The sequence below is a fragment of the Phaethon aethereus genome (genome assembly GCF_964289735.1).
Source record: "Phaethon aethereus genome assembly, chromosome: 5".
NCBI classification, from domain to species: Eukaryota; Metazoa; Chordata; class Aves; order Phaethontiformes; family Phaethontidae; genus Phaethon; species Phaethon aethereus.
Genome location: NC_138579.1, coordinates 15,377,998 through 15,400,619, shown reverse-complemented (window position 1 = coordinate 15,400,619; position 22,622 = coordinate 15,377,998). Strand labels below are relative to the sequence as shown.

General features: G+C 46.6%; 1 protein-coding gene across 4 annotated transcripts in view; it reads right to left on the bottom strand.

Annotated features, from left to right (window-relative positions):
- Positions 1-22,622, bottom strand: part of BCL11B (BCL11 transcription factor B) — a gene marked incomplete at its 3' end in the record, with an annotated part of 94,371 nt that overhangs the window by 46,599 nt on the left and 25,150 nt on the right. For 2 of the 4 annotated variants that reach the window (XM_082000299.1, XM_082000300.1), the window contains exon 3: positions 4,888-5,103. The exons of the other annotated variants lie outside the window; for them this stretch is intronic. In XM_082000299.1, coding sequence (XP_081856425.1) covers positions 4,888-5,103 — 216 coding nt within the window. The remainder of the gene's footprint in view (positions 1-4,887; positions 5,104-22,622) is intronic. 4 annotated transcript variants of the gene reach the window in all.

Genomic DNA, 22,622 nt, shown 5'->3' with positions numbered 1-22,622 from the left:
GCTCAGATAGGAAATGTGACCAAATCCCCTGGATGCCCTGACTGCAGGGCACCACACAGCCCATTGCTGCAAGCCCAGGCGGAGCCTTTCCCAGGCGGCACAGGAGACTTCCTCGTGCACCCTGAACTTCACCCAGGATCGAAACAGGACCCTGCAGAGTGCTCTCAGACTCCTCCGGAGAATATTTTATTTTTCAAGACCGAGCGTTACCAAGATGAAAATTTTAATTTCTTGTAAAACTTTTTGTCTCATGTTATTACAACAATGAGAGATTTACAGGGTTATCTCCTGAGATGTAACGTACTGCAGCCAGGTGGTACCGTTGCTTGTGGAAGGAAAAAGCTGAGTGCAGCAAAGTTTCGCCAGCTTCAGGGGGATACACGGAGCCATTTCGCAAAGGTTTTACTCCTGACAGTCATTGCTGTGTCTCTAAATCCTCTGATCCTCACACATTACTTACCCTTCTTAGGGAAGTCTGCTGCCTACCTGGGACCCAGGTTAAAGATGTGAAGAGAAAGGTTCCTACCCTGGTACAGCCCTCAGATTATTATCCATTATTGACTTTTCAGGTAGGGAGCGATGAAGTTGAAACAAAAAGTCTGAGGGCCATCAAGAGACACTTCAGGGCTTTGAGATGACTGGTTAAGGGATCAGGAGTGCAAGTAGTGTTCTTCTCTATCCTTCGAATCATGAGGGAAGAAACAAGAAGAACCTGCAGATCAATACCTGGCTCCAAGCTTGGTGCCACCAGCAGGATTTGGGGTTTTTTGATGCTGGGTCAGTTTATACAACACCAGGCCTACTGGCAACAGATGGGGTACAGCTGTCTCAAAGGGGGAAAAGGACCTTTGCACAGGAGTTAACAGAGCTCATTGAAAGACCTTTAAACTAGATGTGAATGGGGAAAGGGATAAAACCAGGCTCACTAGATATAAGCCTGGGAGCAGCACACCAATGTTTGAGGGATGGTGTGCCAGTGAGGTCCTCCGGTCTGCCGTCTCAGTGGAGGTAGGGAATGGGGATCCATGCAACAGAAAAGACACAAGGGTTATTGATGTGTTAAAAACCACAGAAGCATCTCAAAATGGTCATGTAGGAATTAGGTTTTCTCCCCACAAAAAGGTGGCGGGATCAATAGTCCAGCTGAAGTGCATCTACACCAATGCACATATGGGCAACAAACAGGAGGAGCTGGAAGCCATTGTGCAGCAGGGAAACTATGGTGGGATGACTCATGAACTGGAGTGTTGCAATGGATGGCTATAAACTCTTCAGAAGGGATAGGGAAGGAAGGAGATGTGGTGGAGTAGCCCTGTATATTAGGGAGCATTTTGATTGTCTAGAGCTTAATGATGGTGACAATAAGGTTCAGTGTTTATGGGTAAGAATCAGGGGAAAGGTCAACAAGGCAGGTATCATGGTGGGAGTCTGTTATAGACCACCCAACCAGGATGAAGAGGCAGACAAAATATTCTATAAGCAGCTGGGAGAAGTCTCACAATTGCTAGCCCTCGTTCTCATAGGGGACTTCAACCTACCAGATATCTGCTGGAAATACAATACAGCAGAGAGGAAACAGTCTAGGATGTTCCCAGAGTGTGTGCAAAGTAACTTCCTGACACAGATAGTGAGTAAGCCAACTAGGGAACATGCCCCACTTGACCTGTTGTTTGCGAACAGAGAAGCACTTGTGGGTGATGTAATGGTTGGAGGCTGTCTTGGGCATAGCAATCACGAAATGATGGAGTTTTCAATTCCTGGAGAAGTAAGGAGGGAGGGTCAGCAAAACTGTTACCTTGGACTTCACGAGGGCAGCCTTTGACCTGCTTAGGAGACTGGTTGACAGAGTCCCTTGGGAGGCAGTCCTGAAGGGCAAAGGAGTCCAGAAAGACTGGACATTCTTCAAAAAAGAAATCTTAAAGGTGCAGGAGTAGGCCATCCCCATGTGCCTAAACACAAGCTGACAGGCAAGAAGTCCAGCCTGGCTGAACAGAGAGCTTTGGCTGGAATTCAGGAAAAAAAAAGAGAGTTTATCACCTTTGAAAGAAGGGAAGGCAACTCAGGAGGACCACAAGGATGTCATCAGGTTATGCAGGGAGAAAATTAGAAGGGCCAAAGTCCACCTAGAACTTAATCTGTCTATTGCTGTAAAAGACAATAAAAAATGTTTCTACAAATACATTAGCAACAAAAGGAGGGCTAAGAAGAATGTCCATCCTTTATTGGATGCAGGGTAAACATAGTGACAAAGGATGAGTAAAAGGCTGAAGTACTTAATGCCTTCTTTGCCTCAGTCTTTAATAGTAAGACCAGTTGTTCTCCAGGTACCCACCCCCCTGAGCTGGAAGACAGGGACAGGGAGCAGAATGAAGCCCGCATAATCCAAGGGGAAATGGCTAGCAACCTGCTACACCACTTAGACACACACAAGTCTATGGGGACAGGTGGGATCTACCCAAGGGTACTGAGGGGGCCGGCAGAAGTGCTCACCAAGTCACTTTCAATCATTTATCAGCAGTCCTGGCTAACCAGGGAGGTTCCAGTTGACTGGAAGTTAGCAAATGTGATGCCCATCTACAAGAAGGGCCAGCAGGAGGATCTGGGGAACTACAACCCTGTCAGTCTCACCTTGGTGCTGGGGAAGGTTATGGAGCAGATCATCTTGAGTGCTAATCACATGGCACGTACAGGACAACCAGGTGATCAGGCCCAGTCAGCATGGGTTTATGAAATGCAGGTCCTGCTTAACCAACCTGATCTCCTTCTATGACAAGATAACCCGCTTAGTGGATAAGGGAAAGGCTGTGGATGTTGTCTACCTAGAATTAAGTAAAGCCTTTGACCCCATTTCCCACAGCATTCTCCTGGAGAAACTGGCTGCTCATGGTTTGGACAGGCATACTCTTCTTTAGGTAAAAAACTGGCTGGATGGCCAAGCTAAAAGAGTTGTGGTTGAATGGAGTTAAATCCAGTTGGCAGCTGGTCACAAGTGATGTTCCCCAGGGCTCAGTTTTGGGGCCAGTTCAATGATCTGGATGAGGGGATCGAGTGCTCCCTCAGTAAGTTTGCAGACAACACCAAGTTGGGAGGGAGTGTTGATCTGCTCGAGGGTAGGAAGGCTCTACAGAGGGATCTGGACGGGCTGGATCAATGGGCCAAGGCCAATTGTATGACCTTCAACAAGGCCAAGTGACAGGTCCTGCACTTGGGTCACAACAACGCCATGCAACACTACAGGCTTGGGGAGGAGTGGCTGGAGAGCTGCCCAGTGGAAAGGGACCTGGGGGTGCTGGTTGACAGCCGGCTGAACATGAGCTGGCAGTGTGCCCAGGTGGCCAAGAAGGCCAACAGCATCCTGGCCTGTATCAGACATAGTGTGTCCAGCAGGACTACATTGTCCCCCTGTACTCAGCACTGGTGAGGCTGCACTTTGAATCCTGTGTTCAGTTTTGGACCCCTCACTACAAGAAGGGTGTTGAGGTGCTGGAGCGTGTCCAAGGAAGGGCAAGGAAGCTGGTGAAGGGTCTGGAGCACAAGTCTTATGAGGAGCAGCTGAGGGAACTGGGATTGAGTCTGAAGAAAAGGAGGCTGAGGGGAGCCCTTATCGCTCTCTACAACTACCTGAAAGGAGGTTGTGGTGAGGTGGGTGTTGGTCTCTTCTCCCAAGTAACAAGCAATAGGACAAAAGGAAATGGCCTCTAGGTGCACCAGTGGAGGTTTAGACTGGATATGAGGAAAAATTTCTTCACCGAAAGTGTTCTCAAACATTGGAACAGGCTGCCCAGGGGAGTGGTTTAGTCACCATCCCTGGAGGTATTTAAAAGACGTGTAGGTGTGGTGCTGGGGGACATGGTTTAGTGCTGGGCTTGGCAGTGCTAGGTTAGTGGTTTGATTCAATGATCTTAAAGGGCTTTTCCAACCTAAATGATTCTATGATTCTATTCTATCCAGCATCATTCTGGGAAGCCCCTGTTAAAACTCCATGCACGTTAGCATGAATGTGGGCTGCAGGGTTTTGCCCACCACAGTGAGCTCTGTAAACGCTAGTGGATTTTGCCACAGCTGTATTTTCTTTTAAGCCCTCCCCATTTTCACCTCTCCAGCCTGCAGTTCACCATAGACCCAATCTTGCAACTGAGCCCTGCTCAGAAACACCCACTGATTTCAAAGAGATTGCTGGGTCTGAAATGGTGGGGTCTGGCAACAATATGTCCATGTCCTCTTTGGCTAGCTTGGTGTGCCCTCGTTTCCACATCACTTTCCCCTCCTTGCAGTGACAAAAGTCAGGCATCCAAAAGGAATAAAGGAAAAAAAAAGCTGACGGGGGAGAGGCGAGGGATGCATGGCAAGTTACCAAGGAGCATTTTCTCAACACAAGGGAGAAAACGGCATGGAGCACATACATCCTGCGTGCACATGGACGTGGAGGAGAGCCTTTAATACAAGTGATTAGTGGGAAGGGGAAAAAAAAGGAGGGGGGGGGGAAACCCTCAGATGTTAAATGTTATCCAATTAAGCTTAAAATAAACAGCCCAGAGAGATGAAATCTTGATACTGGTGTATCACATTCTGTGAGGAGTCTCAGACGTTTGTTCACAACGCGGCACAAACGACCCGGCCGTGGCCGCTGGTGACAGCCGAAGGTGGGCAGGCAGGAGGGGAGGGATGGGGAAATGGAGGGGGTCGCTCACCCTTTCCCGCTCCCCATCCTCCGCCAGGTTGGAGGGGGAAGGAGGAAGGGAAGGAGGGTGGTTTAGGGCATTTTCTCTGCCTTCCCCATATGACCCAGCGAAGGCAGCTCTCCCACAGCAAAGACGACATAGCTTGGCAGCACTACTGACCTTCAGATAGCAACAAAAAAAAAAAAAAAAAAATTGTTTCTATTACCTGACAACTGACAATGACATCCAAATGTGCCTGACGTCTCAGTCTGAATCTCAGTCTGAGTCCCGCCAACTGAGACTGCACGTGCACCACAGCAGGGCAGGCTAAGGCAGGGCGGGAGGGAGGCCAGTGCGCGGAGAGGTGACGTGATCACGGATGTGTGAGGGTGGGAGGAGGCAGCTATGGGAGCCCCCGGCAGGTTTGCAGGCCTGGACGGCCCTGGAGAAAAAACAATAGAAAAAACTGTCAGTCGGATCTAAGTTTGAAGGGACAGAGGAGGCATCATCAGGGCAAACAGGCGAGGCAGGGGCGGGCTGCCTAACGCGCGACACGCTTGGTCCGAACCCCTCTCTGGGTCCGGCTGAGGCTGGCGGGCTCCGCCGCGCGGGGGAAGAGCAAGAAGAGACCTGGGGCACCCGCGAGCCCGGGCTGGGGGCCTGTGGGGGGACGGAGAGGGGTGAAGCGGGGCGGGGCTGGCCGTCCCTGGCATGGAGCAGAGCCAGCGGCGGCGGACGTCGCCACCGGCGCTTGCTCGGGGACCGAATCAAAAGGGGGATTATTGTTTTACAGCTGTGCTAATGCACCGAGCAGACACAAAACCGGGCAGGCTTTCTGCCGAGCCGCCGCTGAAGCGGGCTCCACACGCCGGCCCGGACAAAGTGCAGTGGCTTAGAGCTCAAATGGCTTCAGCGAGGTGCCAGGAGCCGAGCTCCCAGAAGGAAGCGCTGGCGGCCGCTCCGCTGCCTTCCTGCTTGAGCTGCGGCCAGTGGTGCGTTTTGCATGCCCCAACTATGCGGGCTGCTTCCCTACCGAGCCTGCGAAGAAGGGAGCAACCTTCTCCCTGGTAGCTAAAAGATGATATTGTAACCTCCAACTGTATTATTTATTTTTAACCTCTCTAGGAATCAACTGCCATTTTAAAACTGCATTTAAGAGTTTTCTCCTGCTCCGCTGGAAATGCTCGCTCCTCCCGGTGCTAGTCCAAACTGAGCTCTGCGGCTTTGAAAAGCTAAGAAACAAGTCTTAAATATCGATATACGCCTGCATAAATACAGATACGCACGAACATACACACAGGCGTGCGCGCAGAGACGGGGAGGAGTTGCATTTTTGGCTGGTGCGAATTAGCAGAGTTTAAAGGGAAGTGGAGTGAACGGCACCGCTTCACATCCACCAGGAATCCCACCCCCTTCATTTAAAACTATGCCTGCCACTTAATTATTAGATAAATAGTAGCTACTAATCAAGGGCAGTTTCTAAATGAAGTTATGTGGCAGAGTGGTCGCCATTAAAAAGCTGGCATTTGCCAACAGTTACCGCACAGTGGTAGATTAGAAACCACAGTTTCCCCCTGTATTGAAATCAGGAAATATGTGTGTTAATTGTGGGGTATCTTTGGGCAAACGCTCTCCATTTTTTTCATGGTGGCAATTCTGTCTGTGCATGCGTGTGTGCCTTGCAGATATAGGCAAACACCGTGGCAGCAAGGAGAAATATTTATCTGTGCTCCCTCCAACACCAGAAAAGCAATATTTTCTAAGAGAACCTCTCCACCTCAGAAGTCCCAGTTCAGAAACTAGGCCTGCGTGTTGATCTGACAGCTACACATGTGAGGCAAACGGGGATATTTCATCCTTGGCACAGCATCCAGCGCTCCAGTCTGCAAGGACTGCATTTGATTTTGTCGTTTATCTTAAATGGCTAAGAGACCACCAGTGCAAAACATTTGTGTGAAGCTTTTGCCAAAACCACAAGTGAAGAGTCTAAATTCCCTGTGTAAATACTTGAGCTTCAAGCATCAGGGATAAAATTTGTGCTCTTTTGTGAGGACTGGTTTTAAATAGAAGCCATCTCTGTGGCTCATGGGACAAGGAAGGATTTTTTATTTGGGGGGCTCAGTTGCTTGGGTTTTGCAACTGTTTGATCTCCCTGGAAGTACTGCGCAAACAGGTAATGATAACTACTATCCAGGTCGTACCTACGTTGCATTTTGGGTGGGACTGTGCACTAGGCATGTGGAAACTGAAACCAGGACACATGGATTTCTATGTGTATAGGAACCACTCTACCGGCACTGTAACATATATGAGTAACAAGTTTGTGTTTTTCATGGAACAAGCAAAAAGTAACAAAGATTCCCTCCAACGACTTAACAATTGTACCTTATATTCCTAATATTATAAAAATAACTAGGCTAGCATAGGCTATGTTGAGCTGCCTGGGCACTTGTCCTTGGTGGGAAAGTTGTGTACTTGAAATCGGGATTTAGAGTAGGGCCACAGGGTAGCTACACCTCAGGTTACACCTAGACATGTCTGTGGTTCCACCGTGACTAAGGACACAGGTCCTGCAGTCGCTCAGCCCTCTGCACATCATGGTGCCATGCTACAGGTTTTGAAGGAGCTCATCACACAGAGGAACTGTACAAAGCCCCCGAAGTGTACCATCAACCACAACTGCATGGGGTTTTAATGTGGAGGTGCACAGGTCCTAGCATACAACACTACCCTGAGAGCAACAGCCTCTCCTCTAGTCCTGGTGCGTCCCACCTTTCCATTGGCAATGAATTTGATACAATCTGCACAGCCCTGAGGCATCTGAGAAGATGCTCAGAGCTCACCAAGTGGGTACAGGGAAGACCTCCACACTCTTATCCAACACATCAGTGTGGAAAGGGAATTAGGGTTTCAACTAGGAGCTTTCTAACCATCTAGGCAAAGGGATCCTGTAAGACCCTTCCAGCAGAGGTACCAGGAGCAAGCCAACAAGGTGCCTAACAAACTTATGGGAAGGACTACATGAACCAGTTGCCAGTGAAGGGATGGAACTGAACGTGTCACTCAGAAGGTCTTTGTCTGTGCATTGATGTATATATGAGAAAATCCAAAATGTGCTAACCTAGTGTCAGAAAGGAAAGGGTTGGTAAGGGAGAAGAAGAATGGACAAAGAGAGACTCCACCAGACCCTCACAGAGTCCAATCACCACTCCCAAGTCCAGAGCTAAGCAGCAAAGATCGTGGCACTGCCAGACCAGGAGGCTGAGTCTGCCCCTACAAGCAAAGACAAACCAGGTGATTCCTCCTCCTCTTTGCTACCACTTTAGGGCTTGCTTCTTTGTCACACATCAGCACAGCCCTATAGAAGCAGATCACCTGGCAAATCATGAAGAAGGAAATCGTATCCACCGGCCTCAAGGAAAGGCAGGGAGAAAAGGAGTGCTCCACCGTTAGGTACAAGGTACCTTTTCATAGCTATAGAAAGAATCCTGGCGGTGCTCAGAAACGCTCAGCTTGTGTTTGCTAGGAACAGGCCCATGTTTTACCTCTCCAGCTCCTCTTCTGTGGGGTTTTTCCCCATAAAGGTTCTATTTAAAGCTGAAAATTAAGGTGGGGGCTCTACCATTCTTCAACTTAACTGCTACAGATGATGGACAAACACAAAATGAACAGATAAAAAGATAAACAGATATAGGTAGATAGATGATATCCTAAGGTGGTGCTGACAGTTTTCTGCTCAGCCCACACAGCACCAGACAAGGGAGGGAAACCAGTCTCTGGAATCCTATGGCCAATTGACCACATCATGTTGCACACAGGTTTCAGAAAGAAAACACTCCTACAAGCCCCCGACTACCACAAAGGGCACAGACAACCGGCACTAAGGGAAAGCAGACTGCAAGAACGGCACTGCAATCTTAGAGGCAAATACCCGACCCAGCTGGGGGGAGTGGGCGCACACGTGCAGCTCTGTGTCACTCAGACGTCGCTGACACAATGTGGGAGGCTCAATTTTCCTCTTGGGTCAGCACTGGGAAATCACTCACCTGCACTGCAGATGTCAATTATATATTCTGCATTCATTCTGCACGGATGCGAAGGCGAGTTTTGCACATAGCATGAGTGAAACATGCACAGGGACTGTCACCTTGTAAATAAAAAACCTGCATTGCTGATGGTAAAGGAGGATTTTGTCCTCATGCTTTAAACAGGCTTGGCATATACTCAGTGCCTGTACACAGCAGTAGCTCACAGGTTATGTTGACTCCCAGGCACCGCTAAGAGTAATTTTTTTGCTCTCTGCTATTTTTAAACTTGCAAGAAAGAAAATAAGGTAAATTGGACATGACCCCAGAAGATGGAAACGAGCCTAAGAGCCTAGATGAACATGACAAAAGCCACAATCAAGGCATAAATTGCATCCTTTTGTTGTCCCTCTCCCTGAGCCTGGGGATGACTGGCCATATGATATGGTATATGTAAAACACGACAGTCCTCTGGCACATCTGCAGAAAAGTCCCTGAGCAAAGCACAAAGATGGAGCCGCAAGCAGCATTCACAATGTCCCACCTCAGCGTGGTTCAGACCAGGGAACCTGATCTTAATTTAAGAGGTCTTGCTTTACCTCTCATGTCGCATGTAAAGGCAGCCACACGTAGCTGTGTAGCTGGCGTGTCCCTGGGGGTGTTGTGTGCTTGCCTGGGTGTGTGCCTGGGTGTGTGTCTGTGCTCAGGCAGGCAGGCTGGTGCACAGGTCGAAGTGTAAGCCACTTAACACAGCACGAACCAAGTTTTTCCATGTGTCTCTCTGTGCCTGTCTGGTGATGGAAAATCAGTCAATAGCTGGTTAGAGACTGAAGTTCAGCTCCATTATTAAAAATCTCTCTTTCAATAAAAAGAAAAACATCTGTTCAAAAAGTGCATGGCTACAAACTCAGAGTAGCTGCAGCCTCATCCCTGCCCTGTGCCTGTCATGTTCAGGGAGAGTACTGCAGATGTTTTGAGATGGGTTTTACATGTACCATTGCAGCAGCTTTGAACAGACACGTCCACAAGTGAAAGACGGACCTATCCACTAGCCTTTCCAACAGATTTTTTTCCTAAAAGTTGTCTCATCTGTATTACACCCATATCAACAGACTCTTCCCACCTGATATTAGTATCTTTCTACCATGTCTTTTTACACAGACATCACAGGGTTGACAAAGCGAACGCGCACATACACACATGTGCGCACACACACACACACAGACCGTACAGAGATGCACAAACACTTCCAACAGCAACTAGCAGAGCACCGCATGCACGCCCTGCAAGCGGCAGACACACAGCATCCCCCAGGAAAGGCAGGAGGGCTCAGTGGTATGGGCAGACATGCTATTATACACACTCACGCGCGGGGTCTGGCGCTCAGCCAGACACACCTGCACACCAGCCTTTACCTCTTCCCCCAGCACACACCCAGCGGTTTCGGAGCAGTTCCCCCACACCAACCTATGGTGCTAAGACTAAAACTTTGCTTGGGCTGGAAACGGAAAGGCTGCACTGCGGAAAGAAGGACGGAAGACAAGGAAGGGATTTCTTTTTATATTTTGCTCAGGGATTTTTTTTTTTGGCAGACAAGGATTCCCTTTGAATTGATACATTTCTTTCTCCCAAGAATTTCGAATGATAATGCATAAATGAGTCATAGATCAAGAACAGCGACATGGTGAGCAAGAAGGAGAAAGAGTGTGACTGAGGGGCACTGGCACAGAAATTTGACAGTACCCCAACCCCCCCCCTTCCTCCCCCCATGCCAAGACATTAATTCTCACAAGTCGGAGAAAATTACTATGCATGAATGCAAAAAGCATGATCAGGAGTAATTAACATGGCTTCATATGCAAATTTTATTAATGCAGAAGTACAAAGTCATTATGCAAATGAAACTTACGTCAACTCTCTTGACAAATATTCATCTCTAAAGCTCAAGTTTCTCCCTTCTAATTTTTTTTTTTTTTTTAATTTCTGGTGTTTTTTAAAAAAAAAAGTGACGAGGACCGTTTGACAAGTTTGGAAAGTTGTTTCTCAACCGGAGAAATTTATTCTTGCATTGTTGATATATTTTTTTTTGTTGTTGTTGGCAGGTACACAACAGCTCATGGAGGAGAGCGGGAGGATGGGGGACGCAGGCTACCAGCAGCAGGCAGCCAATCAAAACGCCAGCGGCTGTAATGAGCGCGATTGATGACTGTTTGGCTTTACTGCAGGGTAATGAACTAGAATCCAGTCTGAGGAGGAAAAAAATATGAATATTCATGAAGCTGTGCTCCTGCCTTTGATGATTAAAGAAATTTTTAATATTCAAATAAGCGCTTGCCAAGTGATTAACAAAGAACAAGCACGCAGGAATATGGAAATGGAGCTGTGGAAGATTTGGGAGTCACAGTCTGTGCAGAAAAGACAGCACAAAATTTCATAAACAAGATAGGCAGATAACCCAATTCAAATCTGAGCGAATAAAAGGCGAAAAAATCCCCTTCTTTTTCATTAGTTTGGATAATGTATCAGTCACTCTGTTTTAGAGTGCGAAGGAGAATAAAAGCAACCAATGCAGTAAGACAGGGGGAAACATCCAAACCCTGAGAAACCCATCCCAGCAATTACAAAGTAAGAATCCTGGGTGAGAAACCGATAGGAAGAAGATGGCTAAGTCCACCGTCTGCTGTGGGCTATTGCTTTTCAGAAGCAGTAGCCTGCCTGATGCTGGGAGCCTACCAGCCTCTGAGAGCCGCCAACTTGTTGTAGACGACAGGCAGGAGTTAAAAGTATCCTGAAACAGCCGAGACCGGTCCCTGACGTTAAATCCCTTTCCTCTGCTAGAGGGTACACCGCAGGGCTTGACCACTGTCTGGGCGAGGAGTGAGAGAGTGCAGCAGAAAGAAGATATATTACTGCCAGAGGAAAAAAAAAGAAAAAAAAAAGTGCAAAAGAAGGGTGCAAGGAGGTCTCAGCTGCCCACCCTGGTAATCAGCTGGTAAGAAATGTGTTTTCCATGCCTGAGCCAGAAAGGTCCTCCACTCCCCACAGGTTTCTGAACAAGGGTACAAAAATCCAGCCACATTACAAAATGTCTGACAAGTTCAGGCTCTCACAGTTTAATAGCTTCACTAAGGATTCACACTGAAGCACATAATAACAATATTAGCTGCTAAAATGACTCTGCAGTTAAAATACATCTAATTAACAGCCAGCAACATCCTTTTTTTTTTTTGTCTATTTTGGAACAACAGTTAACTTCAGGGCTACTTTATACCAGGATGAAATGTGGTTACTTTCTGTTACTCAAAAGCCAGAGTAAGGATGTCTCCAACACTTAGGGCATTGGAAAACCGACTCACCTTCTTTGTTATTAGATCCTGGCGTTTCACAGGCCTGTTTGGCTTTCTGCAGATCTTTAACAACTCTGGTTAATTATTTCCTATTTTAAAGTCTAAAGAAAGCATAGTCTAGGTACCATTTAATAATTAGCTGGTGTCTTCAGAATGTAACATTTCAACACTACTTAAAAATAATAACAGCATGAGGACAATGCTACAAAATGCAGAAAACGGCCATGACTGGAACCTTCCGAGCTGCCGTGAAAAGACATCATGGAGCTAATGGGATTTTTTCTCCCCATATCTGCTCCGTTTTTGGAGATACAAAAATACCCACCATTGAGGTACCTCAGGAAAGAAAAGGGAAAAAAAAAAAAACAAAACATGAGAAGGAAAGGAAAGGAGGAAAAAAAAAAGAAACACCTAAACATAAGTAAAGATAAGGTTAAACACCATGCAGGGGCATTGCTGGGAGTCTTTCCTCTGCATAATGCCAAGACCTTTCGAAGATGCCTGTTGTCTCTAGGTGTGCGTGGGCGGGTGAAGCGTGATATTACATAACACACACGCGGCAGCGGCTGTGCACAACCGTACTTACTAAAACGCTTGACTGTGAAACTCAGCTTTCCATTCCCTGCGTTGTTCATAGCTCATGTCAGACCCTTGAACACCATAAATGTTATCCTTTGTCTATGAGATTCCTCAGCTTTATTTTAATCAATGCATTTTCTTTTTTAATGACAGGGAAGCAACTACCAGCTCACACACTTGGTTGCTTTGAAGCCCTTCTTAAATGGCAGTTGAGTTCTACCATATAAATGTGAATACTTCATATTTATGCCACATTTTCTTCCTTTCTTTAAAAGAACCCCATTTACATATTTCTGGAGAATAATGATACTTCAGCGGGGCAGGTGAACACACGTTTCAGCATATGGAGTCAACGGGAAAAAGTATTCAGAGTCAATATTGTAAAAATCAGCCCCTAAATTTAAGTGGCTTGAATTGAGCGTGCAGCTGTGGTTGCCTGTCAGTAGTAAGATGCTGTAATAATAATAATAATAACAACAACAACAATAATAACAATAATAATAATAATATGCCTTTCATTTCTCTAGTGACTTCCACGCAAAGGTCTGGAAGCACTTTACAAAGATAAATAAACTGTGCTTGGAACACCCCTTGTGGTTAATAAATATCCTAATATATCTAAATATCCTGTTCTGAGCATGCAACTCTTCTTACTGCGTAAAAATCCACCTTTTAGGTCGTCCACGTATTTGCGCATGGCATTTTGGAGGCTGAGACATCGAGGGCAGGCTGTGAAGATTTTTACTTACCTAAGAGACCATGTGGATCCCCAGAAGTAGCCCACACTACGCCTGCAAGATTGCTTATGCAGTGTCAAAACCCGTCTTTTAGGAAATAGGGGTGTGGGTTGTCGCTGGACCTGCTCAAGGGCCAGGGTGGGAGGCCCGTGGGGGTGTCCATGTGCCACAGCATTGGCAGCATCCCTATGAGCCCGGTACCCACGGGGGCTCCTGCAGGACCACCCGTCCCCCCTCCCACCTGAGGCTCATCCAAACCTGCTCCCAGACCCTTGTCTGTGCTTTGAACACGAAGCGAAGGGAAAAAACGAAACTTCCTGGCTCACCCCCATTACACACACGAGAAAAAGGACTCGCGCCTCCCCCAGGGTCGCATTCATCGCTTCCTCCTGCTGTGCCCAATGCCCACCCCACTGACGCAAGGCTTTGCCCCGGGAGGACCGTACATACCCCTCTGCTATGAGAGCGACCAGGAGCAAGAGGAGGGGAAACAACAGCAGGATTGGGCCTAAAACTTCATAAGGGATAAATAAAAAGAGCACATCAACAGATGTGATCTAACACAGGGAACCAGAGCATTTTCCCACCGCAGGAGAGTGGTCTTGCAGACAGGGCTCTGGGCTGGGATGGGGGCCGGGGCGCACGCCCCAGGGCACGAGCCACCCGGACTGCGGCACATCCCCTCCCAGAGCTCGCCTTTCCCCTTCCCACCCTCTGCCCATCTGGTCTGTTCAGTCCCAAAACGTTTCCAAGCAGAGCCCGGCTCTCGCTCCGGGAGTGCGGAGTGCCTCACACAATGGTGCCCTGATCTGAGCTGCAGTGTCCAGAAGCTACCGCAATAAACCAACAAATAACAATAATCACCCTGATTTGTGGGGTTTGTTTTCCAAAAGGCATAAAGGGTTGACAATAAACAGTTCATCAATTTTCCCGAGTTTGTTCCCCAACTCTTGTAATTAAGTCCTGGGGAGTTTCAATGGCTGTAAAAATCCTTGTGGGGATTAAAATTTTTTGTCATTATTATATCGTGAATATTTCTATATACCAGCAAATATTCCTGATGCTATTGAAACATACAACCACCCCAATAGAAGACTGCAGCAATTTAAGAAGCCCTGGAATTAATAAAGGAACTCAGTGGATGGAAAAAGCTGTTTCCAAAGGGCAAAATAATATATACAGGCAGCTAGAGAGAGGAATACCACTACAAAGAATCTGAGGGCTTGAACACAAAAGCAAAAGGTCAAGAAGCTAAAATGAAGCAAGTGAAGTGGCCAGGGAAGAGCCCCAGACAGGCAGGAGTCAGTAAGAGCGGTGGACTTCTCCTCTGCCTTGGCCATCCGGGACTAAGCCCTGCTTACACCTGCAGGCACTGCGCTGCACGCACGCATCCCCAGGCAGAATACGGCCTCCGGAAAAGACAATGGCAGGATTTGCTGCTCGGGTAAGTATCTCTTCCATGCTCCAAAGTTTGCCTTCTACTAGTATTTTTGAATTTTTTCCCTAGCCCACACTAAAAAAAAAAAAAAAAAAAATCACTGGTGGAATTAGGCAGGATGAGGCTTTAGCAGCTCTTCAGCTGTTTGGTAGCAAAAACAATTCCTGGAAGGGGAGGGAACTTGGGGAAAAAGAGGCAGATGAAGTCACTCTGCACCTCCCTCTGTGCCTCAGTCTCCCCATCTGTGAAAATCAGCTAATGACATCCACCTGATTTCATTAAGTGTCCTGGAAACTAAAAAGACTCTGTAACAGCAATATATTAAGCAGCAGCACTGTTAACTGCTTCACTGCTGGAAATGTGAAGGAGGACCATCAGGTGATGCCGATGTCCCTGCAAAGCACAGATGGACAAACTTAATATACAGACACAATTAGCTTTGGGAGAAAATCACAGCTCCTGGGTTTTTGTCTCACTCCTTGCCAAAAGCAATATAAGTGTAGGCACTTTATAAGTGCTGAATTTCAATGTGAAAAATCGTCTACCTGCCTAGTGTGCATGCATACATTACACCTCAATTAATATAAGTGATTGGGGGGGTCCCATTAACGTGCACGTTTATAATTTGCAAATTTTCCCTAGTGCACGGAGCATGTTCACTCTCAGCAGTGCATTTCAGTACACCAAGCAAACTTAAGCAAAGCAGGGCAAGCAACCATGGAGGGGGGAAAGAAACAGAGATTTTTAAAATGAGGATTCCCTTTGAGTTTTGGATCTCTCAGGGGAAAACCAATCCAGCTGCATGTGTACAAGCGGGCCCAAGTCTGATAACTTAATCTGTCAAATTGAATGAGCAGAGCAATCATCTGGAGATGGTAAAAGAATCCACCAAATGAGGGGAACCCTGAGGATCTAAAGCTTCAGTCCTCAATTTACTGGACACCAGCACAACTGAGTAAATAATGCTTACTGAATAGAAAAGAGGCTAGAAAATTAACTAGCTTTTAAATAACAAAAGAAAGCAGACAAATAAACCAGCAACCAGGAATATAGCTCAGACTGTAATCTAAGCTAAAAAAGGGAAATAATAAACAGACGTTTCATTTGCACAAGGAAGTATGCTGCGAACCTACGCCCCGTCCTGCTGCTAAATAGCACAACGAAAACTTTCACCCAAAGACTTGGGTGAAAGACGAATTTAGCCAGTCACAAGCGCTAATTAGACGGGATAGCTGAACCCTGCACCAGGAGAGGTAAAACACAAGTACGGTATAAGAAGATCCCCTTACTCCGTTCAGTATGACACAAAACTAAGAGCAAAGCCAACTACAAGAAACTAAGAACCATTCCGCGTACAGGATATTCTTTCTGAGGTACATTTTTTCTGGACCAGACTTCTCCATAACTCCCAATTCATCCATTTAGTTGTACAGAATAGCATCATCCTCCATAAGATAAAAGTATAAGACACAAAAATGTTTTTTATTAACAGGTCTGCTTGAAATGGAAGCTGAAGTTGATTACCCAGGAAAGTGTATTTAAAAAAAATATATAACAAAACAGAGATACTGCACCAGCTGAGGTTAAGCAAAAGGGTTCCTTCAAACGTCCATGGTCAGGATGAGGAAGTGATATTAAATTCATGCCTACCACCCCAGTAAAATAACGGCTAGTAACTTTCTGTTTTGTTTCTGAATAAAATGTCAATATACTCAAACAGCAGCTTACTGCTGTATTTCGCAGTCTAACCAAATCTTTCTATAACCTCTTGCATTACAAGCAAAATCTCTAAAATGTCACCAACTAAAAAATTGAACTAGCCTGTAATTAGTTTCAACAAAGTAGTCCTTTTAACCCTAATTTTCTAGATGTAGATGGCATTTCCAAAGTAAGTGTTATGAACCTTCCTTAAGGACAAGCAGAATCAAATTGTAAAATCATAAGCAGCGATCTAGTAGTTCTTCCTCTAAGCAAGCCTTTTATTTCCCTGTAATAAATTCAAATCCGGTCTTCAGTCTCCTAATAGGTGATCAGAGAAGATATGCATGCACACCTAAGCCACTACAACAAACCTTATTTTTTTAAATAACACTTCAATCACTAATATAATAAAGACTGTTAAAACACGTTAGCACTGGTATCATTATTCCTTATGATTCAATATTCTAATGACTGGCTGTAACAGAGGTTTATGTTCTGCCGAGGTTTATACCACTATTTAATGTAATTAAGCAAACTGGCAGCCAAAGCCTCTATGGAAATATCATTTCTATCGCAGAGTATTCCCACCAGAAATTCAGAGGAATCATAACATACAAACTTTGATTCTGTTTATTTTTTCCCCTGTTCTGAAACTGATCTGGCATTTCTTGGACTTTGTAAAGTGGAAGAAGGAATTAATTTGGCTTCTGTAGACATGTTATTATTGACAATACTAATAATCTATGACAAATGGGCCATCCCCGCTCCTCTCTTTCAGCAGGCATTGCAGCCTGCAACATCGCTTTGTAAAACCCCAGAGCTGGACTTTTCTCATGCCGGGAGCCCTGTGAGCGTACCAGCAATGGGGTTTTAAGTAAGCCATTAAAATGCTAATATTCAGCACGGGCCAGATCCCTGTTACCACTGAAAGCAGAACTAAAGCTCCTCTGGAGACAGGATAAGGCCCTTCCAATGTGATCAAAGAGTAAATACATGCAAAGCTCTGATGGGAAAAAGGATCTCTTTTCTAATTTTAAAACCAAACAGGGAGAGTCCACCAGGCTCATAATCCATGTTACAGTCACATCAGGGATAACAGCAGTAAGGAGGATGGGTGCAGGCCAAAAACTTGCCCCCTGAGGTTAAAGAGGAGCACTTAATACCCAGGATTGCACCAAAACAGAGTTAGTTCCCTTTTGGGGTACACTCCCCTCCACTTGACGCAGCCCTGCTGACAACACATATATATACATGCACATATAGCTGTGCACGGCTTTGTCACATCTGCATTCACCCCACCTTGCAAAGGGAGCCCAGCCCCTTCGGCAGCCATCACTCAAGCAAGAGGTTTCCGGGGCTGCCCAGGAGCACGGGGTCAGGAGCAGAATTCAGCCCCGAAATTAGAGTTCACCCACCGCCTGGAACGGCAGAGCTCGCGAGCTGACTTGGTTAAAATAAAGGCTTAGTTACCTCTCCCTCCCAGCTGTAAAGTTCTCTCTAGAGGGAAAAAAACACCAAAGCTGAAACAAAACCCACACCCATTTGTGAGGGGGGACAGGACAAGGAATGATAATGAGAAAGGGAAAATGTCTGGTTCCTATTATTGCTATCTCCAGCGCTTTCACCTCCACAAACAGCTTAAAGGAGGGCTTCCGGAACGGGAGTTCAACTTTCCTTAATGTGGGCTCTTAAACTGCCGGGATCTGGTTAGGTTTTCTCCTTCTCCAGTTTTTAATACTTTTATTTTATATCCTAATATGGGGGAAAGGAAGGAGGAAAATCTCAGTGTCACTGTAAGAAAGAAGTCACCGGGTTTTGCGATCCAGCAGCTTCCTTGGCAGAGGGAACTGCTGGTTGGCATAATCCACTCGTTTGACAAAACTACTATTTCTGGGCACAGGCTCAAAAACAGGTAGGAAGCAAATGCTGAGAAATAAGGAAGTAAAAACAGCCAACAGATTTTTCACTACCAAGAACGCCAAGAGTAAACATGATTTATTTAGCTGTGTTTAACATGTCTCTTCTGCACTAGACTGCAGAAATCTGCTTGCATTTAGAGCAGGAGGAGGAGGAGGCAGGGGGAGGGGATGAAAAGGGAATCCATTACGCCGCTCCGCTGGTACTTTCTGAATTGTTCAGTCACACAGTTTTATTGAGTACAAGTATTTTCTAGCCCAAAATATATTCATGTGTCAGAAGAAAGCAGCACTAATCTGCTGTTAATTAACAAGCTGCTGCTAACAAAAGATGAAGGACCCAATTCATACAAACAATATTTACGTGGGTGTCGCATGATTTTGTCACAGATCTTTTCTTTTCTCCCCCCCCCCTTCCCGCTGCCCCCTCCTCTTCCTCAGCACCCAGTTGCAGGGATGCAGTGTGGAGGGGTCCTGGCTCCTCTTGGGACCAGCACCCACAGCAGCGGCGAGGACACCCACCCTTGTCCCGACCCAGCCAAACTCAGACAGGATCTCGCCTGAGGCACCCGGCTCCAGGGCTCCCATCTCCCCGCACAGGGAAGGGCCCTATCACATGCTCGCAAGTGAAATTTCCTTAGATCCTTATTCAATTACAAGGCAGAAGCCATCTTCTGGCACCGTGCCCATGGTGGCAACGTTGCCGAGGCTCCGGGAAGTGGCACGAAACCTCCCCATCCTCCATCCATCCCCACCGGCGGCACAAGGGGCTGCAAGAAGGGACCGGAGAGATCGCCGCCCACCCCGGTGCCCTGCCTGTGATTTCACATGTGTTTAATCCAACCTTTTTGCCCAGGAGTTTGGCGAGGGGGGGAACATGTTAACAGCACGGAGACCCGGAGGGATCTGGGCTTGTTCAAAAACATCAGTGCGTACACGAAAGGGTAGGGCTGTGAGCAGTGAAGCAGAGGGCAAGCTCTCCGGGCGATAGCCCCACTGCCGTCACCCGCTCCCTGCTGTAATTTTGGACGGTAGCGCTGGCGGCCCCATCCAGAGGGGTGCGGAGTGCAGCAGGCTGCCTCGAGCCCCCGCCGGGCGCAGCCGGGCAGCTTGGAAAATCAAGCCATTCACATCTTTTCTGCCTCATCTGAGAAATGAGAGTGTCTGCCCGCGTATCTCCTGTGGGCGGTTTAAAGCTGGTGCTGGCGAAGAGATGGGAGGGTTAAAACCGACAGCAACGGGCACTAAAAATGCCTGGACTTGCTCCACTCCCAGGAACAAAGGTGCGATTGCAGGGTTGGAGAAAGGGCTGATGGTCTCCTGCGCTTTACCCATCAAGCCACGAAGACCTGCCCCAGAGAAAGCTTACAGGGGATGGGGTTTAGGCTCTGCTCCGCTCTGCCATCACACAGCCAGGGCTGGGAGAAGTGTAGGGACAGGAAGGTGGGAAACAGAAGTATCCAAGCATGATTTTGGAAGTGCCAGGGTGGTCCCATGATGGCACGCTGGGGTGGTATTTCTGCTAGCACCGTGCTCTGCACAGCGCAGTTAGTGTCTCGCCCTGAAGGCTACCATTTCCTCGGCAAGAAACAAACTCCGTGGGAGTATACGCACCTACTCTTCCAGGTTTTCTCTCTGTACCCTTACCCTGTTCCTCAAAACATGGTTTTCACTGCAAAAGTCACAGCCATCCGCTCAGCACATCCCTCGGGCACCCACGCCAGAACCCAGCCCCACTTGCTGGCCGCAGCTCTCCCCCCGCCGCTGGCTCCCCGCCGCAGGACCTGCTCTGGGCTCTGCCCTGGCAGGAGCCTCCGAAAGGGACCAGCCCTGAATGTAAAGTAGCACCCACTCTTCCCCACATCTTCCCCTCTTTGTGCACGTCCAGAGCCACCTTTACTATTTCTAGACTAGCATTTTCACAAAGTCCTGGCCTGGGCTTTTTCAAAGATCTATTTTTTTTTAATTTTTTTTGTTAACAGTGATATTTGAAACACTGACATTTACCATTTGAAAAACAAAGCGAACACATTTAAACAAGCGTCTTGAAAGAGCTAATGAAAGAGAAACAGATCCATCTGTATTGTATTCTCCACCCACTATCCCTCAAAAAAATAAACCTTTCCAGATAGCAGGGAAATTTCCCAACAGCGAAGACAACAGGAGTTCCCAAGCTTCCCGCGGAGGGAGTGAGGACAACCGGTGCATCACCCCACCTAAGTAACGCCTGCTGCAAGCTGCCGGTCACCCAGCACAAACCCTAGCCTGAGCAGCCCCACGGCTCCAGCACTAATGGAGACCTCATCAATCCAGCTCGTCAGTCCTTCCAAAACAAGCAGGTGCCTTCGCTAGGGATCTCTGACAGACACCGCTGCATCCATAACCTCCCCCTGCTTAAATATTTCTAATGAACGTTAATAGTCAGATAGGGAGCACTGAGGATTGACGGTGTTCTTCCTCACCCACAGAGCAGACGTGGTAAGGGTGAGGCCAGTCCAAGGCAAGGCACTGTCAAAAGCCCCCTGACCTGAGGGATGGGTGCTTCTGGTGGCCAGCAAAGATGTCCTTTGCTCCTGTGTATTAGCGCTGCTAACAGAAAACTACCTTGTGCACCCCTTTCAAGCAACAGCTCCGATCGGGTGTCCTCGATCAGCTTCAAAATCAAAAATAAAGTGCATCATCTTAAACGATGAACTTTGCACGATGAGGATAGCATCCTTCAGTGGAGCCTGAGCAGGCTGGAGTCAGGGCTCAGGGATTTTTTTAGGGGAGTTTGGGGGCTACTGTTTTAATGTCTTTCCACAAAAAGGCCCTGTACCATAAACATTAATCAAACACTATATTCTGCCTTTTAGTCTTGAACAATTACGAGTACAGTTTTGTGATCTTTAGCCATATTTACTGATACTCAAAGGCAGATTCTATCTTGTTAGATTGTTATAAATGGGACCCCAGGGAACTCGCACACAGGCGGAGGCAGATGTGAGAGAGTGCCTTCTCAGAGCCCGGGTGTGCTTCGGTTCTCTACTGCTGAAATTACAAATGTTTTGGAGGAAAAAAAAAAAGCTTTAGATTCCTCTGCCAAAGAGACAGCACAAAGAGCTGTCCGTAGACTGGGGAAAAAAAAAAAAGTTCCATTTTGCTGAACTTAAGATTTTTTTAAGGTTAACTGTTAAATTTCAAAGTGTGGTTTACATGTGCTGGCCACTTGTATGCACAAAAATTTCGGAGACAGACACAGAAAAGGTCTCTTGTTATAAACCATTAAAGAAAGAAACCCACAAATTCTATCTCATTCTCTCTTAGTTAAATACATTGTTTCTGCTCCAGACCTGTTTCATAATACCATAAAACAGAGGCATGTTTCCGACACTAGATTTGAGAAGCTGTCACATTAAAGGTAAACTTTTAATCTGCTATAGACAAACAGCACGCGTTTTTATTTCCTGAGTAACAACTCTGGAGAAATGTTTAAACAAGAATTTAAGAGCTTTGTGGTAAAGCCACATAGAGGGGTCTCAGACAGCTACTGGGTTTGAGCTTCTTTCCTTTGTTGTTGTCCTTTCTTAATTCTTTAAATAACTTACTCAAAAGTAGACTTCTCAGAGCAGAGTAACCGAGATGCACGGTAAAGTGAACCTCTAGGCTCGCTTTTATTTCTAGTTAATAAAAAAGAAATGTTTAAACTGAAATGCAGGCCTGAAATTCTACCTATTCATCCCCATCCTTTTATTTTCTTGGGACTCACAATCAAATACTTTTAAGAAGTTAATTGTGTCACAATTAGTAACACATTAGTCCTCCGATATTTTTAATAGCAACCCAGGTTTTTCCCCAAGGCATTTAAAAATGGCAGGCTCGGCTATACTCTCCTTTTTTTAAAACTCCCATGCACTTTCTTCTTTAAAAACCTCCCACATGCATTTCACTTGGTCTGAAAATACCAGCACAGATCTTAATCCTGCCAACGCTTACAGACATGCTTAACTTTCTGCACATCAGTAATCCCGCTGACTGCAAGAGGACCGTTGGCGTACCTACAGCTCGGCGCAGGCTAAGGATGAAATCCTGCCTTCGCTAAAGCCAATGGCAAAACCCCCATTGACGTCAATAAGGTTATGCTTTGACATCCAGTTTCTTGCAGGATTGGGACCATCCTCATTTCAAGGTACTTTCCCAAACTCTTTTTCGTGTTTTCTTTTTTTTTTCTCCTTTTTT